This window comes from Cucumis melo, chromosome 1 (genome assembly GCF_025177605.1).
Source record: "Cucumis melo cultivar AY chromosome 1, USDA_Cmelo_AY_1.0, whole genome shotgun sequence".
Lineage (NCBI taxonomy): Eukaryota > Viridiplantae > Streptophyta > Magnoliopsida > Cucurbitales > Cucurbitaceae > Cucumis > Cucumis melo.
In genome coordinates, this window is record NC_066857.1 from 7455477 (window position 1) to 7483136 (window position 27660).

The 27660-nt window shown below is 33.3% G+C and overlaps 2 protein-coding genes across 5 annotated transcripts; both read right to left on the reverse strand.

Moving 5' to 3' along the window:
* Window positions 1–114: 114 nt before the first annotated feature.
* On the reverse strand, window positions 115–6660 carry LOC103500063 (probable ribonuclease P/MRP protein subunit POP5). 4 transcript variants are annotated; one of them, XM_008463254.3, is made up of 6 exons: window positions 6406–6645; window positions 6181–6260; window positions 3415–3509; window positions 1398–1611; window positions 1157–1294; window positions 115–399 (listed from the first exon to the last, which is right to left on the reverse strand). In XM_008463254.3, the coding sequence occupies exons 4-6, from the start codon at window positions 1573–1575 to the stop codon at window positions 251–253; spliced, it is 465 nt and encodes a 154-aa protein (XP_008461476.2). In that variant the 5' UTR covers window positions 1576–1611; window positions 3415–3509; window positions 6181–6260; window positions 6406–6645; the 3' UTR covers window positions 115–250. The 4 variants fall into 4 exon arrangements, with proteins under 4 accessions (XP_008461476.2, XP_050945132.1, XP_008461474.2 ...); XM_051089175.1 differs by lacking the exon at window positions 3415–3509 and adding an exon at window positions 1892–2019 and having other exon boundaries at window positions 6406–6644; XM_008463252.3 differs by lacking the exon at window positions 3415–3509 and having other exon boundaries at window positions 6406–6660.
* An 8735-nt stretch (window positions 6661–15395) lies between these two features.
* LOC103500062 (protein PSK SIMULATOR 1) lies at window positions 15396–27090 on the reverse strand. The gene is made up of 13 exons (XM_008463251.3): window positions 26661–27090; window positions 25764–26379; window positions 24855–25180; window positions 24651–24743; window positions 24463–24553; window positions 22656–22749; window positions 22160–22257; window positions 21830–21899; window positions 18060–18163; window positions 16948–17064; window positions 16768–16844; window positions 16339–16383; window positions 15396–16250 (listed from the first exon to the last, which is right to left on the reverse strand). Exons 2-13 carry the CDS (start codon window positions 26085–26087, stop codon window positions 15731–15733), a joined length of 1959 nt encoding a protein of 652 aa, XP_008461473.1. The 5' UTR covers window positions 26088–26379; window positions 26661–27090; the 3' UTR covers window positions 15396–15730.
* Window positions 27091–27660: the final 570 nt, after the last annotated feature.

Consider the following 27660-nt stretch of genomic DNA (forward strand, 5'->3'; position numbering starts at 1 on the left):
ATGTCATGTAAAAACGAGGAAGAAAGGATTAAGTGAACAACAAATTATTCATCAAGCCCACCAATCATGTAACTGTCTCATTGAACTACTCTCGTACAACTAACAATCGAAAACTGCAAAAAGATCAAATGAAATAAAAATGCGAAGGGGCAGGGAGTGCAACCGGAACAAAAATGTGTGGGATTCAAGTGAATTATCTAATTAAAATTATCTTGAAACGGTGGATTTCATATAAATGGCAACAATACAATCAGTTTTCTAAATTTGCAATCTTCTCGAGACAGTTCTGCATTTGCATCTTTACATTATCTGGAAGACAATGTCCAACCATAAGTTTATATTGCTCAAACTTCAATCCATCGAGCCTCAAGGCGGTGTTCTTGCAGGCCCTTGTATTTCCTGTAAAAGATAAAAGCATTGGCGCCTTATACGAGTAAGAAATCATATTATCAAACCCCTCCCTTAAAGAGGGGAAAAAGTAAAATATGAACAGTTGGTCGTCCTTTTTTATATATGAGATGGACAATTTCATAATACGAAGATATCCAATAGGACATTAGGGTCCTATCATAATGTATACAAAACCAAAAAAGCTGGTTATTATTATTTTTTTTATTGAAAACAACGCCTTTCATTGGTTATTAGAATTCCATAGTGATCAAAATTGAAAATAGTATAGCAGAAGACAATTTACTTTTACAATTTCCATTACCTTTTACCATTTGCAACTTTCGTCACTATATAAAAGAATGCCGTGCAGATACACACCCAGAATTTTTAGTTAAATGTTTTCCCAAATATATATATGTATATTAGTGAGTTCTTGTGAGTAACTTGGGACATGTATTAGCCAACCATTAGACCGACAGGTACATTTGGTTGTTGATAATAATTCTCAGATCTGGTCATCATGATTTAAACCCATTTCTTCTTAACCCATTTCCTCTTAAACTTTTTACTGCACATTAGTGTTATTGATCTCATGTCCATACATGATCGGTTACTAGATTCTCTCTTTTCTAATCCAAAAGATTGCTGCTGCCATTGATAAGGGATGGTAACTCATAAGATATCAATTCTTAATTCTTAGATAGGTGATCAGACAATAATTTAAACCCATTTTCTCTAGAAGCCTTTAGATTGAATACAAACTTACCACTTAGGTCCAGTAGATTGAATACAACGGGACAATTGCTGATACTCCTCACCATAGTAATTGCAGCCCACACATTCTGGTAGTCCTCTCTGGAGGCTCTAATAATACATAACTTCGTGATTGGATTTACATACTTAACTAAACAAACACCAAGAAGGCAAGCCATATAAATATATCTGTGTATGATGTCAACACAAATGGAAGTTGAAGAAAGTATTAGCAAAGATGCAGCTTTATCTACCTTGAAAAGATCCAAGTGCGGAAGCAAAACCACATTCCCCGAAGTTGAGAAGAATACTATCCTTGATTGCTTTTGAAACATTATATTGGGTAATGATAATAGGATCATCTGTTTTAAGGTTTTTATTGGGATCCAAGAGAACTTCAAACACCATGTATCGGTTTTTAAACCTCACCATTGTTTTGTACCTTCTAACTTCAGTAACGACTTATGCCTAAAAGGAAAAGCAACATATCTAATCTCAAAAACTAATCTTCCACAATAAAAGCAGTGAGTCAAAGATAGATAACTAAAATAAGCAATCACTTTCATTGAGGAAAAATGAAAGAATACAAGAGTACGGAAATCCAACCTCCAAAAAGGGAACCCACTAAAGAAAAGGAATCCCAATCAAGAAAGATGGTACATATATAATAATTAAAAAAAAAAAAAAAAAAAAAAAACAATCATAGTTGAAGCCTAAAGAAAACACAAAACCTAACAAGGACACATACATCACTAGGTTCCTTGCTCAACCCTGCAACACTCAGTTATCCTTCTCTCCAACAATGCCACATTAGCACACGCCCCACCAACCACAAGAAACAATTCCCAAATTAAAATATGGCATATCCGGACAGCCCTATCAAATCAATCGAATTCTTTCATGAACATTTAAAACGAATAAAAATCTTATCTCTCGATGTGAGAGGAGATCTTTATTTATTGAGGAGAGCTTAATAAAAGTTAGTTATTTAGTAACTAACTAAGTAGTTCTAACAAACTAAAACAATAAGCCAAAACAGTAAACTAGTAAAGCAGTAGGTTTAAGCTATTTGAATTACAGTAAACTAGTAAAGCAGTAGGTTTTAGCTATTTGAATAACAAACTAAAACAGTAAGCCAAAACATATTTGTTTGTTTATACAATCTCGTGTTCACAATGCCACTGGTAGAAGAAAGTTTCTGGTTTTATACCAGTGGCTTTAAAAGATTTTGTGAACTGGTTTGTTTGTTATTCTTTCTAAGTTTTCTTGCTAAACATCATTCTTGGTTGATATCCATAGACCTTAGAATGAATGCTAACTAGGGGGTTTTGATCATAGTTGGATGCCTCATTCCTAACTACCTTTATATTTGTGGCTGCATCTTTCCACTTGGATCTCACAAGCACCTAATTTCAGGTAAATTTTCAATTCTTTAAATTAATAAATAGTTGGGTTTTTAATTCCAATTAGTTGCGTTTTCATATCACAAATATTAATAAATAGGTTAAGCAACGTAAAGAAAATCAACAATACAAGATCTCCAACATAAGCTTTCAACAGAAGCAGAACATTCTTGTCATTCCTCGTACCAGGAAAAGATAGAAACAAAAAAGCTAACTGCCCTCTTCAGCTTAAGCCATTCTTTTGCTTTTTTGGTAAGAAACCAAGACTTTGGCCTAAGCATTATTCACAACTCCCAAATATTTCTATCCTGCTAAATCCATAATACCTACAAAATAGCTGAAATTCAACATATCCTTAAAAAGAATGCGGTTTTCAGAACTCCTAGGTCAAAATCTAACAAAAAGAAGACTCGACTTTAGGGAAAGAAGATTCAACTAATTTCACAAGCACCTAATTCCTAACCACCTTTATATTCAACTCTTTCAATATGCTCATAGATTTATCATGGGAAAAATATGTTCAACCTATGCAGAAGATATAGTAAAGATAGTTTTTTAGCTTCTTACAGTCTACAGACCCTTTTGACCGTCATCTGTATGTAATAAGCTTTAATCAATCAACAAAATTGAAAATGGAAAGAGGTTTCAGAGTGAAACTTAATCCAAGTTGCAGTATAATGAATGAGGAAATAATAAATGTTCAAATATTGAATCTCTAATCTATAAATTTAAATGTGTTTCCTAGGTTCTACAGGAGATGCCTGTTCTATTTTAACTTCGTAGCTTGATACATGTAAAAAAGTTACATTCTTAAGACATATTAAACTAGACCCAGAGACTATTAAGTGGAGCATGCAATCAAACTTACATTGACAGTGGTAACCCTGCAGCAGCTAAATTGGCAATAGTACAATAATTTCATGTAGGGGTCATAAAGAAATGAAGGCTGAGTTGCAAGCGCTCCTACAAAGAAATTATAACTTAGAAGGAAAAAAAAAATTCCATGTGACTTGGTGCATCATTCATTCATTGATGTATAACCAATCATCAATGTCGATATGCTATGAATTTAAACAAGGATTGAAATGACAATCGATGGTGATTTGCTCGATTGCAATTTGAACACCGAGTCGAGTACTGAATAGTATGAAATACTCGCAATTGACTTCCACATTGCAAATATGTGGAGCAAATCAAAGGTGGATTGATATTTTCCATTACTCCCAAAAGGATTGACCATCAAAGGCAAAGTGAGGTGGATAAAAATCAGGGGATTCAACAGCACATCTTTCCTTTGCATTATAGTGTTAGGGCCTACTCCACCAGAGTGCAGAACTTGAAAATCACAAATGCTATATGTGCTTTCAATTCATTTTCGAAAATGGTAGGACATTGTCTTAGGAAAGTGTAGAAAGTCATTCATGAAAGAATCAACCTTGTCAAAGCAGTAAATCTAAGAATATTTTCTGCTTGTGATGGGGGTCGTTTGCAAGCATTCTCCACTCATCTATGGCGGCACAAACAGCTAGAACTTAGGATAACTTAGCAGCAAAATAGAATTGAATTAGACTCGTTAAAGGATCCCCAGAACCGTTGATTAAACAATACGTAAAAGGATGAGCAACTACTTAGGCAAGAATCAAAAGTTCATAACTAGCTGGCTCTTTCTATTCTCCTTAAGTAGACTTATTGAAGGATTCCAAGGGCTATTTGATTAAACAAAAGGCAAAAGTTGAAACTTCAAAACTAATGTCGTGGCAATAGTAAGAAAGGATGACAACATGCAGGATAAAGAATGAGATTCAGACCAAGGAGAAATAGTAAAGATGCATTTAGGAGTGCTGACATAAGCACTTAAATAAAAAGTATTCAGTTTTTTTAAAAAGAAAATGTATATAGGTATTTATTGGGTAAGTGTTTGGACCAAAAGCACCCCTAACGTGCTTTTTCCAAGTTCCACAATCAAGTTACTTCCAAATACGACTCGTTTGGGTGGGATCTGGGAAGTGATTGTGACTGTGGGTAAAGCACTCCCATAAACAGCCTCAAAGCGAATCCTTGTAAAAGTATAGGCTATCTATCTGTTAGCCAACATATAAGACTTGCCAATTTCCAAAACATAAGCTCCTAAAGAAACAAGTAGTCAATGTTTAGAATGATTTTCAAAGTGATTAAGAAGTCATTCTAAACAGTCCAGTATTCAAGTTAAGTTCAAACACATATGCCTGCGTCAAAACATGCAACCATAAGGAACACAATGACAAATAAAAATGTAATGCACAGTCCACAGAATATATACTAGATTCTTTAGCAAAGGCAACAAAAAAAAAGGTCAATAGGAGTAATCAATTTTCCACATATAAAAAATGGTCAATATGAGATTCCTTAGCCCCCCTTGCATCAGAAGTTCTGCTAAAGCTTAGAGATGTACATGTGTCTGTGCAAGTCATCATACAACATACAATTATAATTCTAGGATTTAAAATTCATTGTACGAAACATGATGATTCAAAATCTAACATACACTTTGTAAGCAGATTTCCAAGGAGAAAAACAACAATGAAAAGCAAGATATGGAAATTTTAAAATGTTTCCAAATATCAAAATGTGTCCTCTTCTAGTCAAATATAGTTGTTAAACTGGATGAAAGAGGGATTATTTAATAGTCATCCTTATACATTCCTCTGGTATTCTATTGATTATGGATTTGAAGAACCCTTTCGTAGTTAAATTTTAAAATCTATAATCACTTTGAACCCTTACTCTTGAAGTAAAGTCTATATACACACAGTACCAGCATAACAAGCTTCAATGCCTTTGTCAATGGATTGACAATGCACATTAGGTTAAGTAATAAGTTTGAAGTCGTTGAACCATAAAATTTTTTATAGGCTGTAAACTGTGTTTATCAAATTCTGTAATATAAAAGAGTCTATAATAGCTCTCCAACATTTGAAATTTGTTTGTGTAGTTTAATGTCAAATACCCTGCTGACACTATTATTCAATGAAAGAATGACACTGTTTCTTAAAAAAACTAACAGTAATAAACTAAAGATAAAAATTAAACTAAACCCAAAAAGAAATTTAAACAGAAGTTATTTATGACTATGGAACTAACTGAAATTCGGCATCTTGGGAGACTCCAATGTTAGGGAGAAAATTCATCAATAGGCACAGAACATACAAACTTGAACTGTTTCTCCTAACAGAGTAATTGTCTAAACAAAGATGGTCGACCAAATTCTTGTACTTCGACTCAACTCCAATCCAATGAAACCGGTGCATCCATAATTGTGGTTCAAGAGTACTATCCAATTGTCATTGGACAACGAGTTAAAGAAAATCCTCCAAGAATCAAGAAGGCTGTTACAGAAGCCAGAATCTATATCCCCAGTTAATTAATAGCTGTAGGTACAAGGTTCATCTAGTCACGCCCAAAGGACTCTGTAAGATATCGCCTTACTACTAGTAATATTTAATAACAAGAAGGAGCCCTAAGGCTTTCCAACTCCAGCCTATTGCAGACAGTTAGTTATCTCACACCAACTACGTTTCTATAGACAAAAGGCCTACCCCTAAATTAAGAGACAAAACCGAGGAAATTAAGAGCATAGAAGTTGGAGGGTATTTACCTTGTTGTTGATGCAGAGAGATAGTCAGCAGAGGTCGTCGGAAACAAACGAAGGTCAGAAGAGGATGTGGAACTTAAGATCTACAATGTGGTGGAGAAATCATTTGGGTCAACAGTTATATTTCAGAGTTTGAAATGATGAAAAGAGTTTATATACTGAAACTGATTTCCCACTCAATGCTCTCACCATAAAAACGCTGTAGAAGAAAGGAAGAAGAAGACTAACCTCGAATCATTAGCTTCCAAGTGTCTAATAGCAGTAAAGAGACGAGCCGGTAGACGAAGAACCCTAAGCGAAACCCATGTGGACGACGGGGAAGACGACGACGAACAGAGACGACGGACAGAGACGACGACGAGGGACAGAGATGAAAGTGTCGTCGTCGGTAGAACGGCAGTGGTGAGAGGGAGAGTATCGCAGCAAAAGACGTGAGAAATCGTGAAAGGCTCGCAGGAAAATATTTGGGCGGGATATAATTATTATTTTCTATTTCCTTTTTTTTTTTTTTTTTTAAACTTTTCAATAGCTTAATTTAAAATGACCTAAATCTTAGTGCCATTCAAAATCCATTTGTTGTAAGGAAAAAATTTCGACTCTTTCCAAATATATAACAAACCTTCAAAATATTTACACTGTACTGATAATTCTGAAAACAGAAAAAGCTAACTATCCATAATAGAAAATACAAAAAATGTTTTGTTAAGCATTTTGTCAACAACGCGCCTAATATATTTGGTAGATCATTTAATTTTTCAATTAAATTTGTTATTTAATTTGGTTACACGATCATAGATTGGACCATTTAAAAAAATTGGTAGGTTTAGATTTGGGTAAACAAATTTTTTCAAGATATTTTGTTACACGATCATTTATTTTTTCAGGATTATTTGTACACGATCGTTTACATTTTATACCCCAATCTAAATAATTTTTTTCAAGATTCTTTCTACACACGATCCTTTAGATTTGATTTTTTTTTCAGGATCGTTTATATTTGGTTACTCAAATCTAAACGACGTAACAAAAATTGCAGAGGAGGAAAAGAAAAAGACGATAGAAAGAAATCACAGAAGAGGAGAAGAAAGACGAAAGGGCAAACATTTTATTATTATAAAAAAATAAAATTAAAAATGAATTTGCCATAGAACTAAAGAGTGATTTGGAACATAGAACTAAACTCAAGACGACAATTGATAGAAAGAAGTTTCTCTACATCGAAATTTATATATATATAAAGCATAATCACAAATCAGTTTGCAAATAATTAATGACAGATTCCTATGATTCATCTATAGTTATATATATATATATACACACGCGTCGGACAAAATAAGTTTAAAATTTTAGGCTTAGAGCATATACTTATTTACTTTTTTGCAAAAGTAGCAACAAAAAAAAGCAAGTCAATTCACATGATACACCTAATATACACTCGATACATGCATGATATATTCAACACACTCAATATACTACTACCATACATTTGATACAATACTGATAATCACTTTAATACACCTGTGACATACAATTGATACACTTAATAGTCTTCTAATAAAGTAATAAGCACTTGATACATTTGATACACACTTGATATACCAAATCTTTGGATTTAATATAAAAGATTTTGAATTTTTGTTAAAAGATTAATATATATATATGCATATATATGTATATATATATATATATATATATATATATATATATATATATATATATATATATATATATATATATATATATATATATATATATATATATATACATATATATGCATATATATGTATATATACATATATATATATATATATTTATCGTAAAAAAAATAACCCACGAATACATATTATTATAACTCAAACTAAAATAATCTGCACTTCAAACGCATACTATTGATAAAAGATTTATAGCCTCAAATGCTCCCTAAAAGAGTGTTTCACATTTTTTTTAGCCTTAAAGTTGATATAGGTCGACTTATTTATAAAAACATCACATTGTTTTATTTACCTAATATCATTAGGCGTACTTACTTAATTGTCATAAAATTAAAAATCTTTAATATTTGGTCGTTTTCAACATTTATGTATATAAATATGTGTATCAGGTGTATCGAGTATATATCAAGTCTATCATGTATACTAAATATATATCTGATGTACCAGATGTATCACTTGGGTTGGATTTTTTTTTTTTTTTGCTATATATGAAAAATGTAAAATATGTGTGACAAGCTTGCAAAGCCCTAAACTCAAATTGATTTATGCATTGCTAGTAGCTTATTTTGGAAAATATGTGTGACAAGCTTGCAAATCCCTAAACCTCAAATTGTCACACACACAATTTTTCTATTAATAGTTTATAGATAATATACATAGAAATTGTTCATCAACGTACAGTATATAAGTAATACATATATGGCTGTTTGTTTGTTTATATGCAATGAATTTTGTGCTATCGTGGATATTGACTTAGGTTCTAATTATGCAACTAGGCTAGGCACCTAAGCTAGGGTCATGCGATAAAAGAGGCTAACGCCTACTTATGTGGTGTTTACTTCTAAAGACTTGTCAATTATTGCATGCAAGTTTTTCTCTCTCTTGCCTAAGTATAAGCAAAAATAAAGATCTCTTGAGTAAGCCAGGGTCGAACACAGGAAATCTATGTTGTCTAAGTGAACTTCATTCAATGACTGTATGTACAATATTGTTATATTCACAGTATGAACTATCCTAATATATTAGCTACACTATGTTTGAGGAGAACAAGACAAATGTGGATGTGGTGGTTATGCATAATCTAAACTTAGCTTTGACTAAGCGAGATAAAGGAAGGAATGTCTATGCATTCTGATGCGTTACAAGGAAATAGTTAATTGAGGTGACACAAATCATTTCTTCATTTAGAATTTAGGACAAGCATCCTCTCAGAGCCTTGTCCATACTTGCTCCCGGGATGAAAATACTCAAAATTACCATATGAATTATATCTAATCTATTTGATCACATTATAACATATCCTCTATTAAGGCGAGCAACCCTTTGATGCCTTATCGTCACTATTTTATTCCTTCTTTCGAATGGAATGATGTATTGAGTACAACACTTAACTAAACAAGATAGATAATACCACCATCCATATTCTCTACTAACTATTTATACTTTGTGCTTATCATCATGACTACAAAAAACTAACATGATGAAAAGGTAAAGATATGGATGAGGGAAAGTGATAATTTCTCGCGTTCATAAATAAAACTTTAAGTCTTTCGACCATGATGTTCAAATTATAAATATAAAATGATTAAAAATAACAAATGAAAGCTACAAGAAATGGGTCAAGCCTCTAAGAATAATTTTTTGTGCTCTTCGACTCCATTTTTGTCTATTACAACTGAGGAGGAATGAGATTTGGATTTCTTTGAACTCTCCTCTAAGTTCTCACCTAAAGTAGTGAAGACAGATAAGGGATGAAATTGAGCTTGTTCTTCCAACAATTTCACTCACTCGCAAGTGGAGAAAATGACCTTGCCTTTATAGGCGAGGGTCAATGGGACTTAATAGAGTCTGGACGTCACTAATTCTCTGATGCACCTGTGTGGCGCCGTAGACGTCTTTTCATCCTTTCCTGACATCCATGCCAACCACTCTTGTCTTCTAGCGATATAAATCGTCTAGCATCATTCTTCTTGTCGCTTGGTTGACGCATGCCCTATTCTCTTGGTGCTTGCCGCTTCACTACTCCTCTTTCTTTCGCTTAAAAACGTGCATTAAGATATGATAACTATGATAAACAGGCTTTTTAGTCTTTTGATACTTACAACACATAATTATACTATTTTGTTTATTTTGCAAATATCAGTAAAAGTACACATTTTGCTGCGAGCATTTGTTGCATGGCTGAAACTTTTAGCTACGCGGATACTGCGTGACAAATCTAGTGATGCATGTCACGACGATGCTTATAATACTTTTTGCGGCATTTTTTTCGTTTTAGTAACGCTTTTTGTGCGCCACTAAAAACTCAATTTCATGTAGTGGCATTTTTTCTCTTTATCTTGCGCTAATGCTTCATTGTTCTACCTAAAAGACTATAATAACTTGTATTTCTGCAAGTTATCAATGACAAACAAAAATTGCCTATCACTGATTAACAAAAAATATTAGATTAGTGATTGACAAAAAAGATTATATTGTTTGCTAGTGATAGACGTTCACTAGTAATAAATTGTTAAAATAATATTTCAATGATAGAAGTTAATCATCGATAAACCATATAAGTGGTATATATGTGAACTTATTTTTACCTAGCTCGAGAACTAACAAGATTTTAAATGGCAGTTTTTATGATAACTTCTAAAAAGTGTGTACTTAAGTTTAAATTTTTGTTGGTTTTTATGTGTCAACGAGTGCTTTGATGCTTCTTTTATCTAATTTTGTAGGAAGCGACCATTAAAATGAGATGAGCCAAATTTAAACTAAAGAGACCAAAATACCATTTGAAGAGGTCAAAACTTGGACCCACAACAAAAAAGATGTCAAAAGGGGGCTAATTTGTGCAAATGAATCGCAACACACCACGTTGATGTGTCGTGTATCACAATTGCAACCTTTCGAATATGAAACGAGCAATTGTGTGACACTTACTCTATTCCGGTGAGCAGGTCAGTCATACAAAAATTTGAAAGTCGTGGACAGTCTCGCCATATAATGTAGTTTTAACTCACGTTTCAAGAGAAAATGACTTTATAAAATGTGAGAGAAAAAAAACATTGAAAATATCATTAAAGAAAGAATTGAAGACAGACAATTACAAGAAAACTTGTTTTACAAAGAGCACATTCAGATTTAATCTGAGGTATAACTAATGGATTCACCCTATAGTACATTTTAAATCATTTTATATGTAACTAGCTAGCATATTCTATATGACAGAACCATAACTTGAAGGAAAAGCAACAAAGAAATGAAAACATGGGTACAAAAAAATAAACATAAGGTGGTTGAAGATGGTTTGGGGCTTGTAGCAATAGGTAAACTTACCCTGGACAAGCATGCTAAAGACAACGTGCTTGGTACAAATTTTCGAGAGGAAAAATCAAGGAAACGTTGTGGTGCCTAGACTGTCCAAGTCATTAACATCACGTTTTTACTGAAATTTAAGGAGGAGTTCGATCTTGGGATGGCTAGGCTTCACTACAGAGGTGAAAAACTGTCGTTCAAGGATATTTTCAGAGCTCGATTGTAAGATTGATTGGAGTTAGAAGAAGAAGAAGTTGTAGATGCAATATTAGCAACAAACTTATCTACAACTAATTTAAGCCTTATTCTTTTCTTTATGACTCTGAACAACATGTTTGCGACTTGTAATTTGAAAATAAGTGGCTAAACTTCTTTAATTTCAAGTGTTATAGGCTGAGAGGTGGATTTAGGGATATGTTTAGAGCTCGATTGTTATGAATGTTAGCTTTTTATTATGTTTGTATGCTTGATCACCATTTAATTGTCTAAGGCTTTTAGATCTACTTGAGAAAGAGATGTTCAAATTACCGGAATTAGCATGATATGCATGAGGATCATAGGAGAATGTTAGAAGCTAAAGATGAAGAGACTTAATGTTGTATCTAATATATTATAATTTCAATTGCATGAGAATAGAGTTGGATATATATTAGATATTAGAAAGCGTCAGGTTTGAGAGAAGAGACCTATATTTTAAATTTTCTAAGCCTAAGTCGATGAACTGAACTAATTGAAAGAACATCCCTTGATTCATAATAGTATTGAAAGAGATCAACACCTTAGGATATCCTAACCAAGAGATTTCCCTCAAGTTGCACAATTATTTATTTCTTTGTTTTTGTGTTTGATCAATTTAGAACAATGATCTCTTTGCATTTCCCCAAATAAAATAGTCGGCATATTTAAATAATAGCTAGCACATTCTCACAATATACCAATCGTTGATGACGACGATACTCTTTACGAGATTTATTGCTTTGATATGTAATGCTTGCATTACTCATACCAATATTTTATTATATTTTGCTTAAATGATATTTATGCAAGTGATCCTATTTTTCTATATATATATGTAAGAGACCTCTATTACATATAAACTTGAAACTATACAAATCAATGATTTAGAGTGTTATAGGTTAAACTTCTAATCTTTATATGCAAGTGTGTCCTTTAACTTGAAATTATGCTACATCACTAACCTACAAAATTACAAATAAATGATTTAAAATTAATGACTTGGTATACTTTTATGTTATACAAAAATTTTAATGATATAATGTCAACTTATTTGTCTTGTGCATCATATATTTTTTACAACTTTTTTGGTTAAATATTCCATGAAGAATTTCAATAGAATGAAAATTTAACATTTTAATATGAAATTAATGACTGGGCTGATTATTATAATAGTATGAATTATAACACTATGGAACTAAATGTAGGTTATTCTCTCATGTACAATATTTTTGTATTATTATCCTTTATTGTACAGATAATGAATTCTCATTTTTTTCCCCTTTTTAAATCGTTTTATTTATTATTACTATTGTTATGAAAAATAATCCATTTTTGCTTTACACCTCTGGTTAATTTGTTTAATAATTTGATATTTTGATTTTACTAGGCTTTGAAATAAAATTTCTTAGACTTTTGCCACTTTAACTAATTTGAAAAAAAAAAATCATGATTTTTTTTTTTTTATCAAAATATGCTAACTTCGAATTGAAACTAGTATTTTAATCTTGAATTCAATATTGGAAAATTATACTTTTTTTATCCATTATATTTAAGAAATTAAAAATTGGCATTTTCAAATATAGCGAAAAAAATGAAATATTTACAAAATATAATAAAATCTATCAAGTTCTTTATGGTATATTTAGTTTTTTTGCTATATTTTATAGATAATTTCAATTTGTTTGCTATCTATTAGAATTTCTCTAAGAAAATCATAAAGTTTGAATTTTACTTTTTATTTGACCAACCTTGTAACTTTTAGTATATAAAAAACAATTATAAATCTTCAAGCTAGTTAAAATGACAAAAAAAAAGGGTTATTAAACTAAATTAGAGATTTTTATACGTACAGCTGAAATCAATATACTTAATTACACGATTGCAATTGTGAGCTATTATTTTACACAAAGATGTGGCCTACTTTACTTTCTCAAGTCTCCCTAAATATATTTTAGTACAAATAGAAGTATGTATGTGAAGTTTATTTGACCTATGTTTAGTCCTATATATATATCCTCTATCTCCTAAAATGAGGAAACATTAACTTTAAACAAAAATGAAAGAGAGCTAGTTTTAAAAAGATAACCTAACAATAATAACATTTTAAAAAAAATACACTACGAAAGCAGGAAAAAAAAAAAAAAAAAAAAGAAGAAGAAGAATGAGAAAGTGTAATATATATTATTATTATTAAACTAAAAGTGTACTTGAAATGAATTAAAAAAAAAGTTTTTCAAGATTTCATTTTTATTTAAACACTTTTTACGAAAACTACTTAAAATAAAGGGATGTTTGCAAAAATAACAAAAAAATTTATGATAATAGAACTCATGTCACTAAATTTCTAAATTACAAAAGTAACAAATTTAAAAGCGAATAGCCCTCTCATAGTCTTTAGATAGTTATCTGATAATCGTATAATATATCTAATTACTTGTAGTTGTCATATTTGCAATATGAAAAAAAAAAGGTGTTATGGGTTTTTTTTTTTTTTTTTGTAATATGATGCAATTTCCCTAAAATAAAAACACAAATGTGTTAGTTGAAGACTTTTTTTAAAGGTATTTCTAAATACAAGTTTGTTTGGTTTGTTATACATATACTAAAAGTGTTTGTATTAATTCTTTACAAGGTTGACGAAGGCAATCAGAGGTTGGTAGCAGTGGTAGTTGGAATTGGTTGGTGGGAATTCGCTAGTGAAGTTAATGAAATTGGTTCAAGGAGATTGGTTGACAGTAGTCTAAGGTGGTGTTTGAAAGTTGGTCAACGAACTTCGTAACTCTTGAAATAAACACCCTTTTGGGGTTGAAGACTTGCAAGGGCGTGTAGATTGTTTGAAATCATAATCCTAGACCCCCACTAAAACTAAACCTAACCCCAAACGAAGGTTGGTGGTTGTGGTCGCCGGAGTTGGTAGTTGATAGTTTGTTGTTGGAGTCATTGGAAGTGGTGATCGGAGATTTACCAACAACAATCACCAAAGGTGGTGTTCGAAAGTTGGTCGACGAACTTTCCAACTCTTGAAACAAATACCCCCTTAGGAATGAAAGAACAATAAGGGCATGTGGATTATTTGAGATTCTAATCCTAATCTCCAATTAAAAGTAAATTTAACTCCACAACAAAAAGTGAGTTATTATAGCCCACTTCATCCCACTCCGCTCTTTGCCCCAAACATGCCCCAAAATGTTAAATTAAACACAAAATTCCATATAATCTCACAAAAAATATTTCACTATAAACATACAAATTCGTTGAAACATTTAAGTCCTAAAATTCCTTGATACTTCTATATTCTATTTATTCTTGTTATAGTTAATGTACAACGTGGAGTTTTACTTGTTTATTTATTTTTAATATTTCAGAGATATCTTTAAACAAATCCGAAACCTATTGTAAGGGTGTTTTTTTAACATTTCTTTTGAGTTTAAGAGCAACTTTTAAACTTCTAAAAGTTGAAAGGCACTACTATAAAATTTAGAAGCATTTTGATATATGTAAGGTTTGAATGTTACTTTTAGTTATACACGATTATACTTTCAAAATGTTCATTTTAATCATTTTAAACTTCACTTCATTTTAGCATTTGTATTATAATTTATTCATTTTGTATTTCAAAATATATATTTTAGTTCTGCCTACCAAAACTTTCCATCATAAAAAGTATACAATAAAACTGTTTAAGTACGAACATAGTCGATGAATCTACTACCTTAAAAACAAATAAAAACTTCATATTCATTTCTTAAAGTGTTTGATCTGAAACTTCAAAGTTTAAAACTGCAATTGAATCTTCATAAGGTTTAGCAAGGTTTAGCAAACTCGATAGCAATTCTAAAACTACAGTTGTAATTAACCAACAAAGAGTTCCAAAATTAGAGACTCCAAAGTATCACTGTATCTGTAGTAGAGGGAAGAACTTTCTTTGGAATAGAAAAACAATATTACATAGAAGAATAGAGAAAATAAAAGAATCCATAAATACCTTTCAATTATTATGAAATAATAAAAGTATTTCTATACACAGAACTGAAAATAAACTATTATCTGAAACCTCTCACAATTTCTACAACTATTTTAAAGCTGTCCTCTGACATTAACATGCTATTACCCTTATATATTTTCACATCCAAAAAGAACAAACCCTTAAAAATTTTCCTTCCATTCATCTCATAACAACAATCTTCTTCTCCTTCACCCATAAACACTACCAAGCACACGAATCAAATTGGAAAATGGCATGTTATACCTTATGCATACACTAGCAGTGATTGTTTTTCTTGAACTTCAATCCAGGATGATTATGAAAAGCTTCGGATATTGTCGACTCTATCGATGACATCCAAAGCTTTCATGCGGTCAATATCAAAATCAATAACTGGGACGGAGTTTGGCCTTCGAAGGGGGAAGGGATCCTTTTTGTTTTCATTGGTTGGGGAATGGTTGCTGCTTTTACTTAGCCTATGGTGCTTGCTTAACCTGGTTTTTGCTGAATCAAATTCCTGACTCTTGCTTATTCCTGGAGTAAGTTTCCTTTTACTCACATATCGAAGCATCTCCTGGTCTTCTACAGTCAACGTCGGAGATCGTGAACTTGGTTTCTGGTTCGATAACTGAATCGTCCGCTGATTTGGGGATCTAATTGGGGATTTGACAGGAGACCTTATTCCAGTATTACAAGCTCTAGCTTGGCTGATTAGATGGTGAAGCCATACCACCAACTCAAGAATGTAAGATTCGGTCTTTTCTTTATCTGCATGATAGAGTGTCTCGATCCTTAGTAACTCACTCTGGCCAGAAGGTTTTCGGTTGGCTTCAGCCCTGAAACAACAAAATATTTGGGTTAGTTAAAGAAAAAACATGCAGGATGTAGAAATTATGATACAAGAAAGCAGCATGTACAACTCACCCTGTATTTGCCCATTCACCAACCCAACCAAATCCATGATGAGCCCTGGAGAACAAGAAGAAAAAATGATATCAACCACAAAACCTTAGCCGACCACAACCCCACTTCCAACTGCTATAACCAAAGTCCAAGAGCATCAAGAAGTTCAGATTGTTTGTCAACAAAACTGGTAATGTATAATGTACATTTTGAGCATTTTTATGTAAATAAAGGTACATCCTACCGAGAAGAGACGTTTTACTTTTTTTTAAAAAAGAAACAAGCCTAATAAAGAGACTAAAGCTCAAAGAAAAAGTACGTCCTACCGAGAAGAGATGAGATAAATAATATAACTCGAGACCTTCACAAGAACATGTATGAAGTTCATGAATAGTAACAATAATAAAATATGAAGAATCGTTGCTCTAGATCAAGGGTAAGTGGTTATACTTGGTAGTGTTGTTGGCAATGGGAACAAGCCAATGTAAGGTTTTCTCCATCTCGGCTTTGATTTGAGGAATTGTAAGCTTCATAAGTAAATTCAGAAGATTAAGAATGGCACAAGGCAAAACCAATTAAGTACATTATTTTAACAAAATAGTAAGATGAACTTTCTCTTTAGTAAAATACCTCTTCCTTGGGCTGAAATAACTGTAGTTTTGAGCGTAATGCTGACTTTATACTGGGAGGTAGTCCTTGATATAAAGCATCCCTCGTATTAGGAGGTACAGAACTTGATCGAGATACCTGATTTGAAACATATGGTAATTCAGATTGCTTTTGTTTTTTTTTTTTCACATACACACACAAAAGAAAAAACTATTCGTAGCTCAATTCAAAACCAGACATCATGGCATATAGTTCCAATTAAGTAAATTAATTGTGTCCAAGTGTCCTAAGCCATGAAGGCACTCCACAAGGCATCAATTATTTTCTCTATGAGCCGGAGGATGACTTTGTTAAAGAGAAGGTATCCATCCCTCCGTTTGAATTATTGCATTCTGGGCATTTCATCAATCTAATATGCCTGGGTTTAAAACTTTAAACTGTATCCCAAATTTGAGACTGGATTAAATCTTTGAAAAATAAAAAACTAATAAAAGAGAGTACATCTGAAGACAACTAAAAAAAAAGGAAAAAAATACTTTTTTTTCTCGCTCACTCTGTTTTTTGTCTCTCTTCGAGCTTACAATGTTACAATATTTGATTTCATTTTACAACTATAGAAATAATAGGTATCTGTACTAACATTAGTCGATATTCATATTGATTCTCTATATCTGTGTTTTATAAATCCATTTAGTCACCCAACCAACTTGATGAGTAAAACTCCTATTGGTATGTGTTTCTATGCCTGATTGAATTTAATTGTTCTACAGGCAAACATATCAAAGACCGTTCCACTCGAAGCAAACTAACCAACCCAAACCTTTCAAAGAAAATGAACTCGATATGTTTTCTCTTAATAAGGACTTTTGGTACTCATTCTCCCTTTCGGACTACAACCAAGTAAAGTATATTTTGTAACATTCATTGGATTGGGAGGATGTCTCAAATTTCTTCCAGTAAAATTGGGTTTCCTAATCATTGAAGCTTATTTCAAACCAAGAAAAGACCAGCTCCAAAATCGCCTAGGCTTCTTGTGGATAACAAAATTTGCATCATGTGAAAACTGAAAAGCAGGCAAGAGGAACAACTGTCGAAAATTTAATTTTGGGAGCTGACGAATTATTATTACTCACAAGTGTATCAATTTGACTAATAATATTTGCATAATGCAAAGCGAGACCAGCAGTCCCCAACTTTTTGTGGTTGCTCTGAGAACCTTTGGCTGGTTTATCATCATCTACAAGATCCCATAAAAAATATAATAACAATGAGCAAAGAGCACAGCTAATTCAAAATTGAATGTATAGCAAATCAAATAATGAAACAGACAAATAATTCAACAATAGTTAATATTGAAAAATAAAGACGAAGGAAGAACATAAGATCTACGTAGAAACCCTAGTACAGAGAGAAAAACCACGATATATATGCTTCTTATTATTTTTTTTATAATCATAAAGGTACAAAAGGAGGGAAATCTATAAGCAACATGAGCCTAATTAAAAGAACAAAAAATTAGAGAAATCTCAACTACAGCCAGAACAGTGTTCGGAGGGCATAAAGCAAGAGAATAAGATTCCATTGCAGCCAAGACAAGCCACTACAAGTCCAGAATATATCTTTAGTAACAAGAAGCCTTTTTTCTTAAGGAACAAGGAGAAGTCTTATAATGCTATTTTAATGAAAATTAAAATAAATTCCCTTCATATACAATTAGAGCGTGAACCACCAGAATTGGTTGAAAATGATAAGACGTGTGGGACAGGGTTAGTCAAAATTTGGAGGATAGTTTTTTAATCTTGGGGTTGCAAACAATGTTATAAAAGCTATTAAGGCTTACATGTAGCCTCGAGAGTCATACTTACGTATTAGTTGAACCATAAGAGGTCTGCACCTCTCATAGAAGAGGCTTACATCTTCATAAAAATGCATCGAAGCTTCAAATCTCAGAGTTTCGTCTAATTATTAAAAGATTAGTAGTGATTAGCCTAGTTCTTAATAAATATTATGGTTTGAGGTGTGAGAATATGAACTAGGACTACCTTTACTGTTGTGACTTGACATTGATGGAAAATTTATAGTATAAGTCAATCCTGTAGTAGAGATGATATTAAGTGCAAATTGTGGGGTGAGTTTTCTTTTCACTTTTATAAGAATGATATAAGATCAGGAGTTAAATGGGTTTATTAGGTAATATTCTAGGTTAATTCCCTTTTTACCCCACTTATAATAAAACTCTAAATAGGAGCATTCCCCTCTAGCATGAAAAATAATATCATTCTAATAAAAGATTCACAATCATGATTCTTAGAGGCCTTGGGGCTACTGAAGCTACATCAAAGATCATATTTGGTTGTACTTGATCATAATAATTAAGGATTAGTAAAATGTTTTTAATTCACTATTTGAGGCATACGCTCACACTGCCTCTAAGTTTACGCCTCGATTCTTCAAGAGGAAAAGCTCAAAGGCGGCCTTTAGCCTTTTAAAACATTAGATTGAAATTTTTGTTACTCCTAACAAGTTCAATGTCGCCAACCAAGCATTCAAGAACACGCCTCTAAGTTTACGCCTCGATTTTTCAGGAGGAAAAGCTCAAAGGCGGCCTTTAGCCTTTTAAAACATTAGATGCAAATGTTGAATTTGTTACTCCTAACAAGTTCAATGTCGCCAACCAAGCATTCAAGAACTAAGTCCGTTTATTCACTACTAGCGCCGACAGCCGAATCCTTGCTTGGATCCGAACATTCCTACCATGATCTAAAGGATAAGCAAGGAGAAATTCCACGTGCCACCTTGCCAAGCAGCCTCAAGGACCCAAATAACCTCCAAGGAAGCCCCAATGAACACCATCCTGAGCCCAAGCGCACTCAACTCGTCCAACCTAAGCTACTCCCTTGACACCTCGTGTTTACTCTAAGGCTTGCTGGACCAAGCTCCATAAACCCTCAAACCTGTTTTCACTTGCTTTTTAGAACGTTTATTCATTATTGACTTGGCTTTTCATATTTGGGCTTTTATTTGGCTGGTAAAAGCATAAGCCCAAAGCTTTTGAAGATTTAACCCAAACTCTATTTATTAATTAATTTTACTTGGTTGCAAATGTACTTGGTGTTAGTAAAAAAGGCCTCTTAATTCTTAGACAAAATGGGTGTGTCTCTTCAAGGAGCCAAATGCTCGGCAATATAGGATTACAATTACTGTAAGTATGGACCACGCCTTTTTGAGTGGGTTTCAAGCGGTAGGTACGGTTCTGGCAAGCACCTCTTAGCAAGACTCATTTGTTCCATGTGTCAATTAATTGTTTGATAGGGAATGGTAAAAATACCTATTTTAGGAGGATTCTTGGGTGGGTGATAAGCCCCTTTTGTTCTTTGCTTCAACAACCATTTGACAAATAAGAGGATACATTCAATAGCCTCTAAGAATTCCTTGTCATTTCTGACAAGGTGATCTGTTATGCGAGAAGATTCTTCTGGTTTTGGGTCCACAATCCAGTTTGAAAGTTTCTCGTGTAGTTCATTTATTCCATATCCTTTACTCCCCTCCCAAGGTGTCACAGCATTTGCCTCAGAAGGTAGCCCATAAGAAAGTGAAATTATTTCCCTAGTAAGTTTTAAATGGGAGAGTGAACATTCGAAACCAGCTTCAGAAACATTATTCTCTTGTGCTGCACCCACAATGATGCATCGCAGACAGCTCAGAAAGTATCTTGATTGTTTCATTGTGATTCCCCATTTGCATTTTTCTTTTGAAGTTGGTTTTGCAGGATTTCAAGATTGTTTTAACTCATAATAGAGGTTGATTTCCTAGTCCAAGGAGGTAGAAAAGGGGCCAAGAAAGCTCTGAAGCAGCTTTCGGAGTCGGTTAAGTTTAATTGTTTTTTATGGACTCTATTAGATATTTTGTAATTACCAGCTTGATCTCATTATTTTGGATCATCACTCTTGTAGCTGGTGTTAGAGTTCCTTTAGGTGGGTATGTTTTATTTTTCTTCTGGCCTTGTACATTCTTTCATTTTTCTTCTGGCCTTGTACATTCTTTCATTTTTCTTGATGATAGCTTAGTTCCTAATTAAAATAAATAAAATAAAATTTGATTTGTTATAGGTTTCAAAGAGAATTTTTAATGTGTCATTTTTCCACCTCCAATACAAACAAACAACTAAAAGTGAAATTATAGGACGCTCATGATGAAAATTCAATAATATACATGCATTTGAGCATCTACGATATCCTCAAAACATACTGGAATATGTACCCTCCGTACCTATGGACAATCTTGATTGTTCTTAAAAAATTTTAAGTTCATAACCATGAGTATCAAAGAACTTGTGGGAATCTCTACCCTCGGACAATTCAAGTGAACAACCACCACCCTAGCCCTATTAACATTTGAGGTTGAGAAACTTGTAGGACATAAACTTCACAGTTTGAACTCTGATCTCAAAAGACGAACACTTAGAAAAATTATGGTGTTTTCCTTTTTATTGTTTAAATTCTTGAAGACCAATTTTAACTTATACAATATGATAGAAACCAAAGGGATTATAAATAAAAATAAACAAAATCAAGGTACTTGGACCCTCGTCGCCTAATATTACTCAAGCCTAAACCAAGTAAATGAATTTCTTAGCTGCATTCTTTCCCAGTCACTCTTTTTAACACATTCTTCAAACACCTTACTTAATTACTAATATACCCTAATATTCCTCTGTTCTCCATTGACATTCATGTCAGAATAAACGTAGCCTCCCTTCCAACCTTCACTTATTAGGAGAAAACACAGAGTAGCATTTGCTAAATTACCAACAAGTTATTCACCATATGTCAACAAAAGAAGAAGAAGAAGAATGGAAGAAAGAAAGAAAGCAAGATAAGCGGTCATCTTTTTAAATGTGTACCAGCACTACCAAAGGCTTCACGAATCTCCAAGTGTAAGTAATGCACTATGTCCACAAGTTGTTCCATCACCTGCGAATACATGATATTCTCTTACTGTTCCCATCACACTGGAATAAAGGCACCTTAACGTTTGTAAATACATGTTCTGGTAATTTTCCAACGAATGATCTTTCATAGCAACATCTACTTAAAAAAACAAATGTTGATTTTATTTTCTTACTATTATTATTTCAGGATAGGAAACATTTGATGGATTATACGAACTTATACAAAAAGGGACGGTGACTTGATCCCATAGACAGTTTTATAGAGTTATAACCATTTGCTACCTCTTCCAGTATCTTGGCCCAGAGGGATCTCTTCTTCAAACTCCGGACATGCTTCTTTTGGTTCTTTAACTCGGCCTTCAAGATTGAAATGCTATCTCCTGTATGCCAAAGTAATATTCAACAAAGTGAGCAAACTAGGAGAAATGCAAGTCCATTATTTCACAAAACTGCAATTAACTACAGGTTATTTTACCTCAAACACACACAAACACTTCGAGAGATAAAATACTGAAAAAGATTATACAACAGGCCAGCCGCTGGAACATTTTATACATCCAACCCAATAGAAATTAAGATTCAGAAGACTATAGCATCAAATCCTTTTTATTTTTCTGGATAAGTAACTATATAAACACGAGAAGTATCAACCCAGTACCCAAAGTTTTTCTGAAGTTTGACAAGCATGGCCTTCTGAAATTTGTTATGGTGCTAGAGGCCATGCAAGAAATGATCTACAAAAATCAGAGAGCCCAACATAATTGAAGTCACTGGTTACCTCTCTGAGCGGTGTTGGAGTTATCCTCTTCTTGAAGCTTCCGCCGGTAATCTTGTTCAAATCTGTCTAAGGCTTGTAACTCATGATAAAGTTCCTACAAATAAAGAAATTTTTAACAAATTTTTAAGTAACATAAAAAGGATAGCAAATACCATTGACCTTGGAAATGAAACATTCAAAAATGTTCAAATACGTTGTAAAAGACCAGAGTTAAGGCTACAAGTTGATTTAATAAGCTTTGGAATCAGGGATACAGAAACAACTTTATGAAGGTATAGTACATAAATATTTTTTCCTGTAATCGGGTTAGTGATCCACCGAGGTGAGTAGCCTTAACCATAGGTTACAAAGAACCTTGAAGGTTGTTCTTCACTCGGCCGGGGGAGACACTTAACCATCTCTCCTTTAATGAAACATATCTTTTTTGCTATAAAAGGAACTCCACAAGGTGATTTTGTCATGGAAGTCACTATGTAAGCAGAAAATGCAACACTGGATGTATACTGACATGAGACATTTTTTCTGCATTGGCCAACGTAAGGACCACTGTATTTATGCATTCGAGCCAATTGAACAAGGAAATAATTTTACTAAAGAAAGAAGATTTTGAAAGTTAAAGTGCAAATTAATCACAAACAACATTCAGAATGAAATTAAAAGAATTTATTAAATATTACAGAAAATGTGAGTTTTACAGCTTAAAATCAAATCTTTTTTTTTTTTTTATATATATAAGATCTTAATATCAAATCTTTGGATACAAAGAAAGACCCAAACCCGTTCTTTTACACCAAAACTACTCAAGCCAACCCTCAAACAACATTGATCACTAATTTTACACCACCATAACGAAGAAAACTTCTATAGTAAAGGTTTAAAACAGAAAATTCAATTCCTTACAATAACTAAATTATGCTAACAGATGTAAGCTATTGTTTCTAAAACCAAAGTTGATAGCGTCACATGACATTTAGTAATGTATAATAAAAGACCACCTCAAACAATAATAATAATATGATGGTAATGCCTTAAAAAAATGAGACCAGGAATGTTTTTAACTCATTTGAAAACAATGAACAGGCAAATCTGTTTTGCACAGGAAAAGGTTAGTCTTAAATATGTGCAAAAGCTTGATAATAATTAGAACTAAAGATACTCATTAGGAAAGGATCATAAAACAAAATTTCACAGTTAATGGCTTTCCAAAGTGTAGGAACATCGCCCTTACCCTGTTACATATTGCAACAATCCCATAAAAGGATGTCTAATAAGGATTAGGGCTATAAACACTGAGAATACACAAAGAAACGTCATATTGACCGGTCAAACTGTTGCACATTCAACCATGGACAAAACAACAAGCAACCTAATGCAATTTCTATGAGAAACACTAGATAGATTAGTACAAAGATGGCAAAATGCTATCAACAACCTACTTGAACTTTTAATACAAAGAATGAGGTGGAGTAGGCTAATTGGCTTGGAATCAAATAGGAAAAAAATCTGAACCAAATAAGGATTGGATCTGAAATGCAATAAATAGACAAGCACACATGGATATCTCAATATCAGCTGTTATGCACGTCTGTAATAGTGACCTCTCCCACCAGTGGAAAACTGTTCAGTTGCAGATGAAGAATATATCACAAGATATTAAGTCCTAAATGATATTTAAATAACTTGATACACCTATCTGTCGTAACCCATAAAGAAATTGATGATTTAGTAACTATTGACACATAACTGTAACAAGTACAAGAGAGAAAAGAGAGTATATATTTACAACAGGAAACCTATATATACTCACTGCTGTGTAGTGTACATATGTCATCATCTGCTGCATTACTGCATTAGCATCATCCTTCAATTGCTTTTGTTGTGTAACTTCTGAACCAAACCTAAAGACAACATAAAACAATTACAATTTACAATTCTAAAAATATCATAATTTGGCGATCAGGAAAAATGGGAGGCTAGTGTTCCATCAGACATTACTTTTCGAAATAGCGGTGCAATTGGTGCCACTGAGGATCTTTGCATCGATTGCCAAAGCGAATCACTTCACAAGTGAAAACTTTCAGTTCTTCTCTGCCAGAATTCATAGAAGAGAATTACTCTTTTCACAGCTTTGACTTCAAACAATTATCCAGACAATAACAATAGTACACTAAACTAACAAAATTTTACTAAACTATCCACCTCTTGTCTGCTGCAGCAATTCTCAAGAGTTCATCCATGTCTCTTGATATTAAATTTTGGACCCCTTCTGATGGAAGCACTTCCTCCTTTAAAACTCTGATGTTACGTTTTGAAAGGGATTGCATTAGACTAGACCCTTTCACAATGGTGTTGGCAACTTCAAAAGCTAAGATTGAAATTTTGTTCCCCTTTGTTGCCACCCCCGAGGTGAAACCACCACCAAGGTTTAAGCTAGTCACACTACTACCAAGTGTATCCAAAACATCGACAGCCTTTCCAAGCCCAACAGTACCTGCTCTGCCTATAAGAGAGCTCATTTCTGAAACCTATATTACAAAGTGATTTCTTTTTTTTTAGTTGACAGAAAAAATAATGTGATAATGCTAAATTTTTATACTACCAAAATATGGTTCCCTGGAAGACCAAAACCATAGGTAAAAATATAGAACTTACATGAAAAAAAAATCTCAGTAAACTATTTCTACTGGTAATTTGAAAATAACGAAGGTCGTGTGCATGCAATGTTTCAGAAGAGAAAAATACACTAGGTAGGGTAAGTGGGTGTCAGCACAATTAACCAATTCCTATGATACTTGACTCATCATTGCATTGCACTTTTGCAGAATGCGATACCCAAAGGATAAGTTGCTTTATCTTTCTTAATAAGATGTTTGGTTCAATTTCATGGGAAAATTTTAATGAAAAATATCTTATAAAAAGATGAAACTATACGGAAATGCGACATTCTATGTAGTCATTTCCTGAACAAAGATGGAAGAAACAGTCCTTGTAAATATTTTTGCTCATCTGTAAATAGAATTTCATAGAAATTAAAAGCATTTGTTTAAACTGTTCCACTACTTGCAAGAAGAGGTTAAATAGTTCCAAGTAAAACCTAGGTGCTTTTACCTTCGCAACAGCCTGTCTGGACTTGGTTGATCTAGATTTCTGAGATAATGTTCTAGATAAGCGAGGAATTCCATCATTGATATCATCCAGTCCATATGGAACCACATTAACCTCTGGGAACGAAAATGGTTCTCGCAACGACTTATTATCATCAACAGCAGGTAGCGTGGAGTCAGTAATTTTCGAGGGCAGTCCACGAGACTGATAAACCATCCCCGACTCATTGTTAGAATGACCATTAGCATTGGTGAGACCCCCTTCACCAGAATGGCCACCAATATCATCTGAAGTGGTTCTTCTTGTTCTCGAACAAACTCCACCCATTGTATACGAAAACAAATTTATATTTCTCCTGCGTCCACAATTTCCATACAAAGGCGAATATTTGCCTCTTTATCTTAAGAGATGTGGCAAGTCCTTACTGAAGCAGAAAACTAAATATCCACACAGAAATCCTGCCTCGATTAATTTTTATGAAGTTGACCTTTTCCAAACTGAACTTCTGCAAACATTGACAATCTAAACCGCAAAACGGAAAACCCCTGATGGACCCAATTACCACAAAACATATCTCGACCAATTTTAAAGCTCCAACCCATCCACTATAGCCATTCAACTGTGAATCCAAACGCAAACAACAGAGTACAAAGATCAAGAATCCAAATAAATATACGGAGAAGCAAAATTAGGAAGTCATCACCAAAACCTATATTTCAAAAAGCCGATATATATCCTCAAAACAACATAAAAAAGCAAGAAACACAATGATTAAAATGAAAATCACTAAAGCAAGTCAAGTACAGTCATACTAAAGATCTACACCTCAGCTCATAGGAAAAAAGCGTAAAATCAGTAAATTTAGCATGTTTTAGAAGCAATAAAGGTAAAAGAGCATACAATTGGCAGGCGTAGACGGATCTAAAAGAAACCAAGATTAAAAATCCGCCGGTAAGTGAAACAAACACCGATGAAAACAAAAGGGCATGAAGAGAGGATGATCTTAAAGCGATATAGAGTGATGAATCGGGTGAATGAGAAGATTGGGAGAGAGAGAAAGAGAAGGGGGGAAAGTCCAAAGAGAAAGAAAATGAGAGAGTAGAAATGGAAATGGAAGAAAACCCAGTTGAGAGAGAAAGTCAGGGAAGGCAGCTTTCAAAAATGAAAAGGGAAGAAGTCTGAAAATGTATAAATGGGGTGAGAGGGGTAGAAGGAGCCATGGTTGAAGAGAAGCGGGTCTGGTCAAAGCCCCAAGAAGCTCACCCAGCCTCCATTGCTTACTAATTCCAAAAAATTAAAGAAACAAAAAATCGTCTCTTACTCTCTTTCTTCTTTAAAACTCTTCAATCCGTCATTTTGGTGGACTTCTCTCGCTTATTCCATCAAACACTAACCATCCTCCCCCAGGGCGCGTGTTCTACACGTGGCTTTCCTTCTTATTCCCATCTTCCCACCTACTTTCTTTTTCAAAAAAATATTTATCTAAGTTTTGATTTGTATTACCTCGATTGAGGTCCAAATCAAATTCTAATGAGTAATTTGTCTTATAATAACAACTTATGTCCATAAATTTACCAAAATAACTTCATCTGCAAGCGAGGCTAGTCCGCTTTGATTATTTTCTCATTTCTCATCCTCGTCTCTCGTTACTCATTCTCTTTTTAGTCAATTTTATCCATTTGAAAAGTTTGAGTTAAAACAAATGAGTCGACCGTTTCTCTTTCGTCAAATTTCACTCACATACATATTTCTCTCTCATTCATTCCTCATGAACACCATACTGCCCATTCCTCTCAATCTCTCTTGTTTAATTCTCCACATTGTTCGAGTGCATGTCGCTTGTCTCCCAAGCATCTCTTCAAGCTTTCAGTGAAGGTAACATGATTTTCATTTTATATTT

What these genes read in the sequence shown, in the direction of transcription:
- LOC103500063 (XM_008463252.3), bottom strand. Translation starts at nt 1,575, where the DNA reads ATGGTGAGGTTTAAAAACCGATACATGGTGTTTGAAGTTCTCTTGGAT. An exon ending in CGCACTTGGATCTTTTCAAG is followed by an intron (nt 1,295 to 1,397) that starts GTAGATAAAGCT and finishes GTGTTTGTTTAG; the next exon opens with TTAAGTATGTAAATCCAATC. An exon ending in CAATCTACTGGACCTAAGTG is followed by an intron (nt 400 to 1,156) that starts GTAAGTTTGTAT and finishes TATCTTTTACAG; the next exon opens with GAAATACAAGGGCCTGCAAG.
- LOC103500062 (XM_008463251.3), bottom strand. Translation starts at nt 26,087, where the DNA reads ATGGGTGGAGTTTGTTCGAGAACAAGAAGAACCACTTCAGATGATATT. An exon ending in CATATGTACACTACACAGCA is followed by an intron (nt 22,750 to 24,462) that starts GTGAGTATATAT and finishes CTTTATTTGTAG; the next exon opens with GAACTTTATCATGAGTTACA. An exon ending in GGGCCAAGATACTGGAAGAG is followed by an intron (nt 21,900 to 22,159) that starts GTAGCAAATGGT and finishes ATGTATTCGCAG; the next exon opens with GTGATGGAACAACTTGTGGA.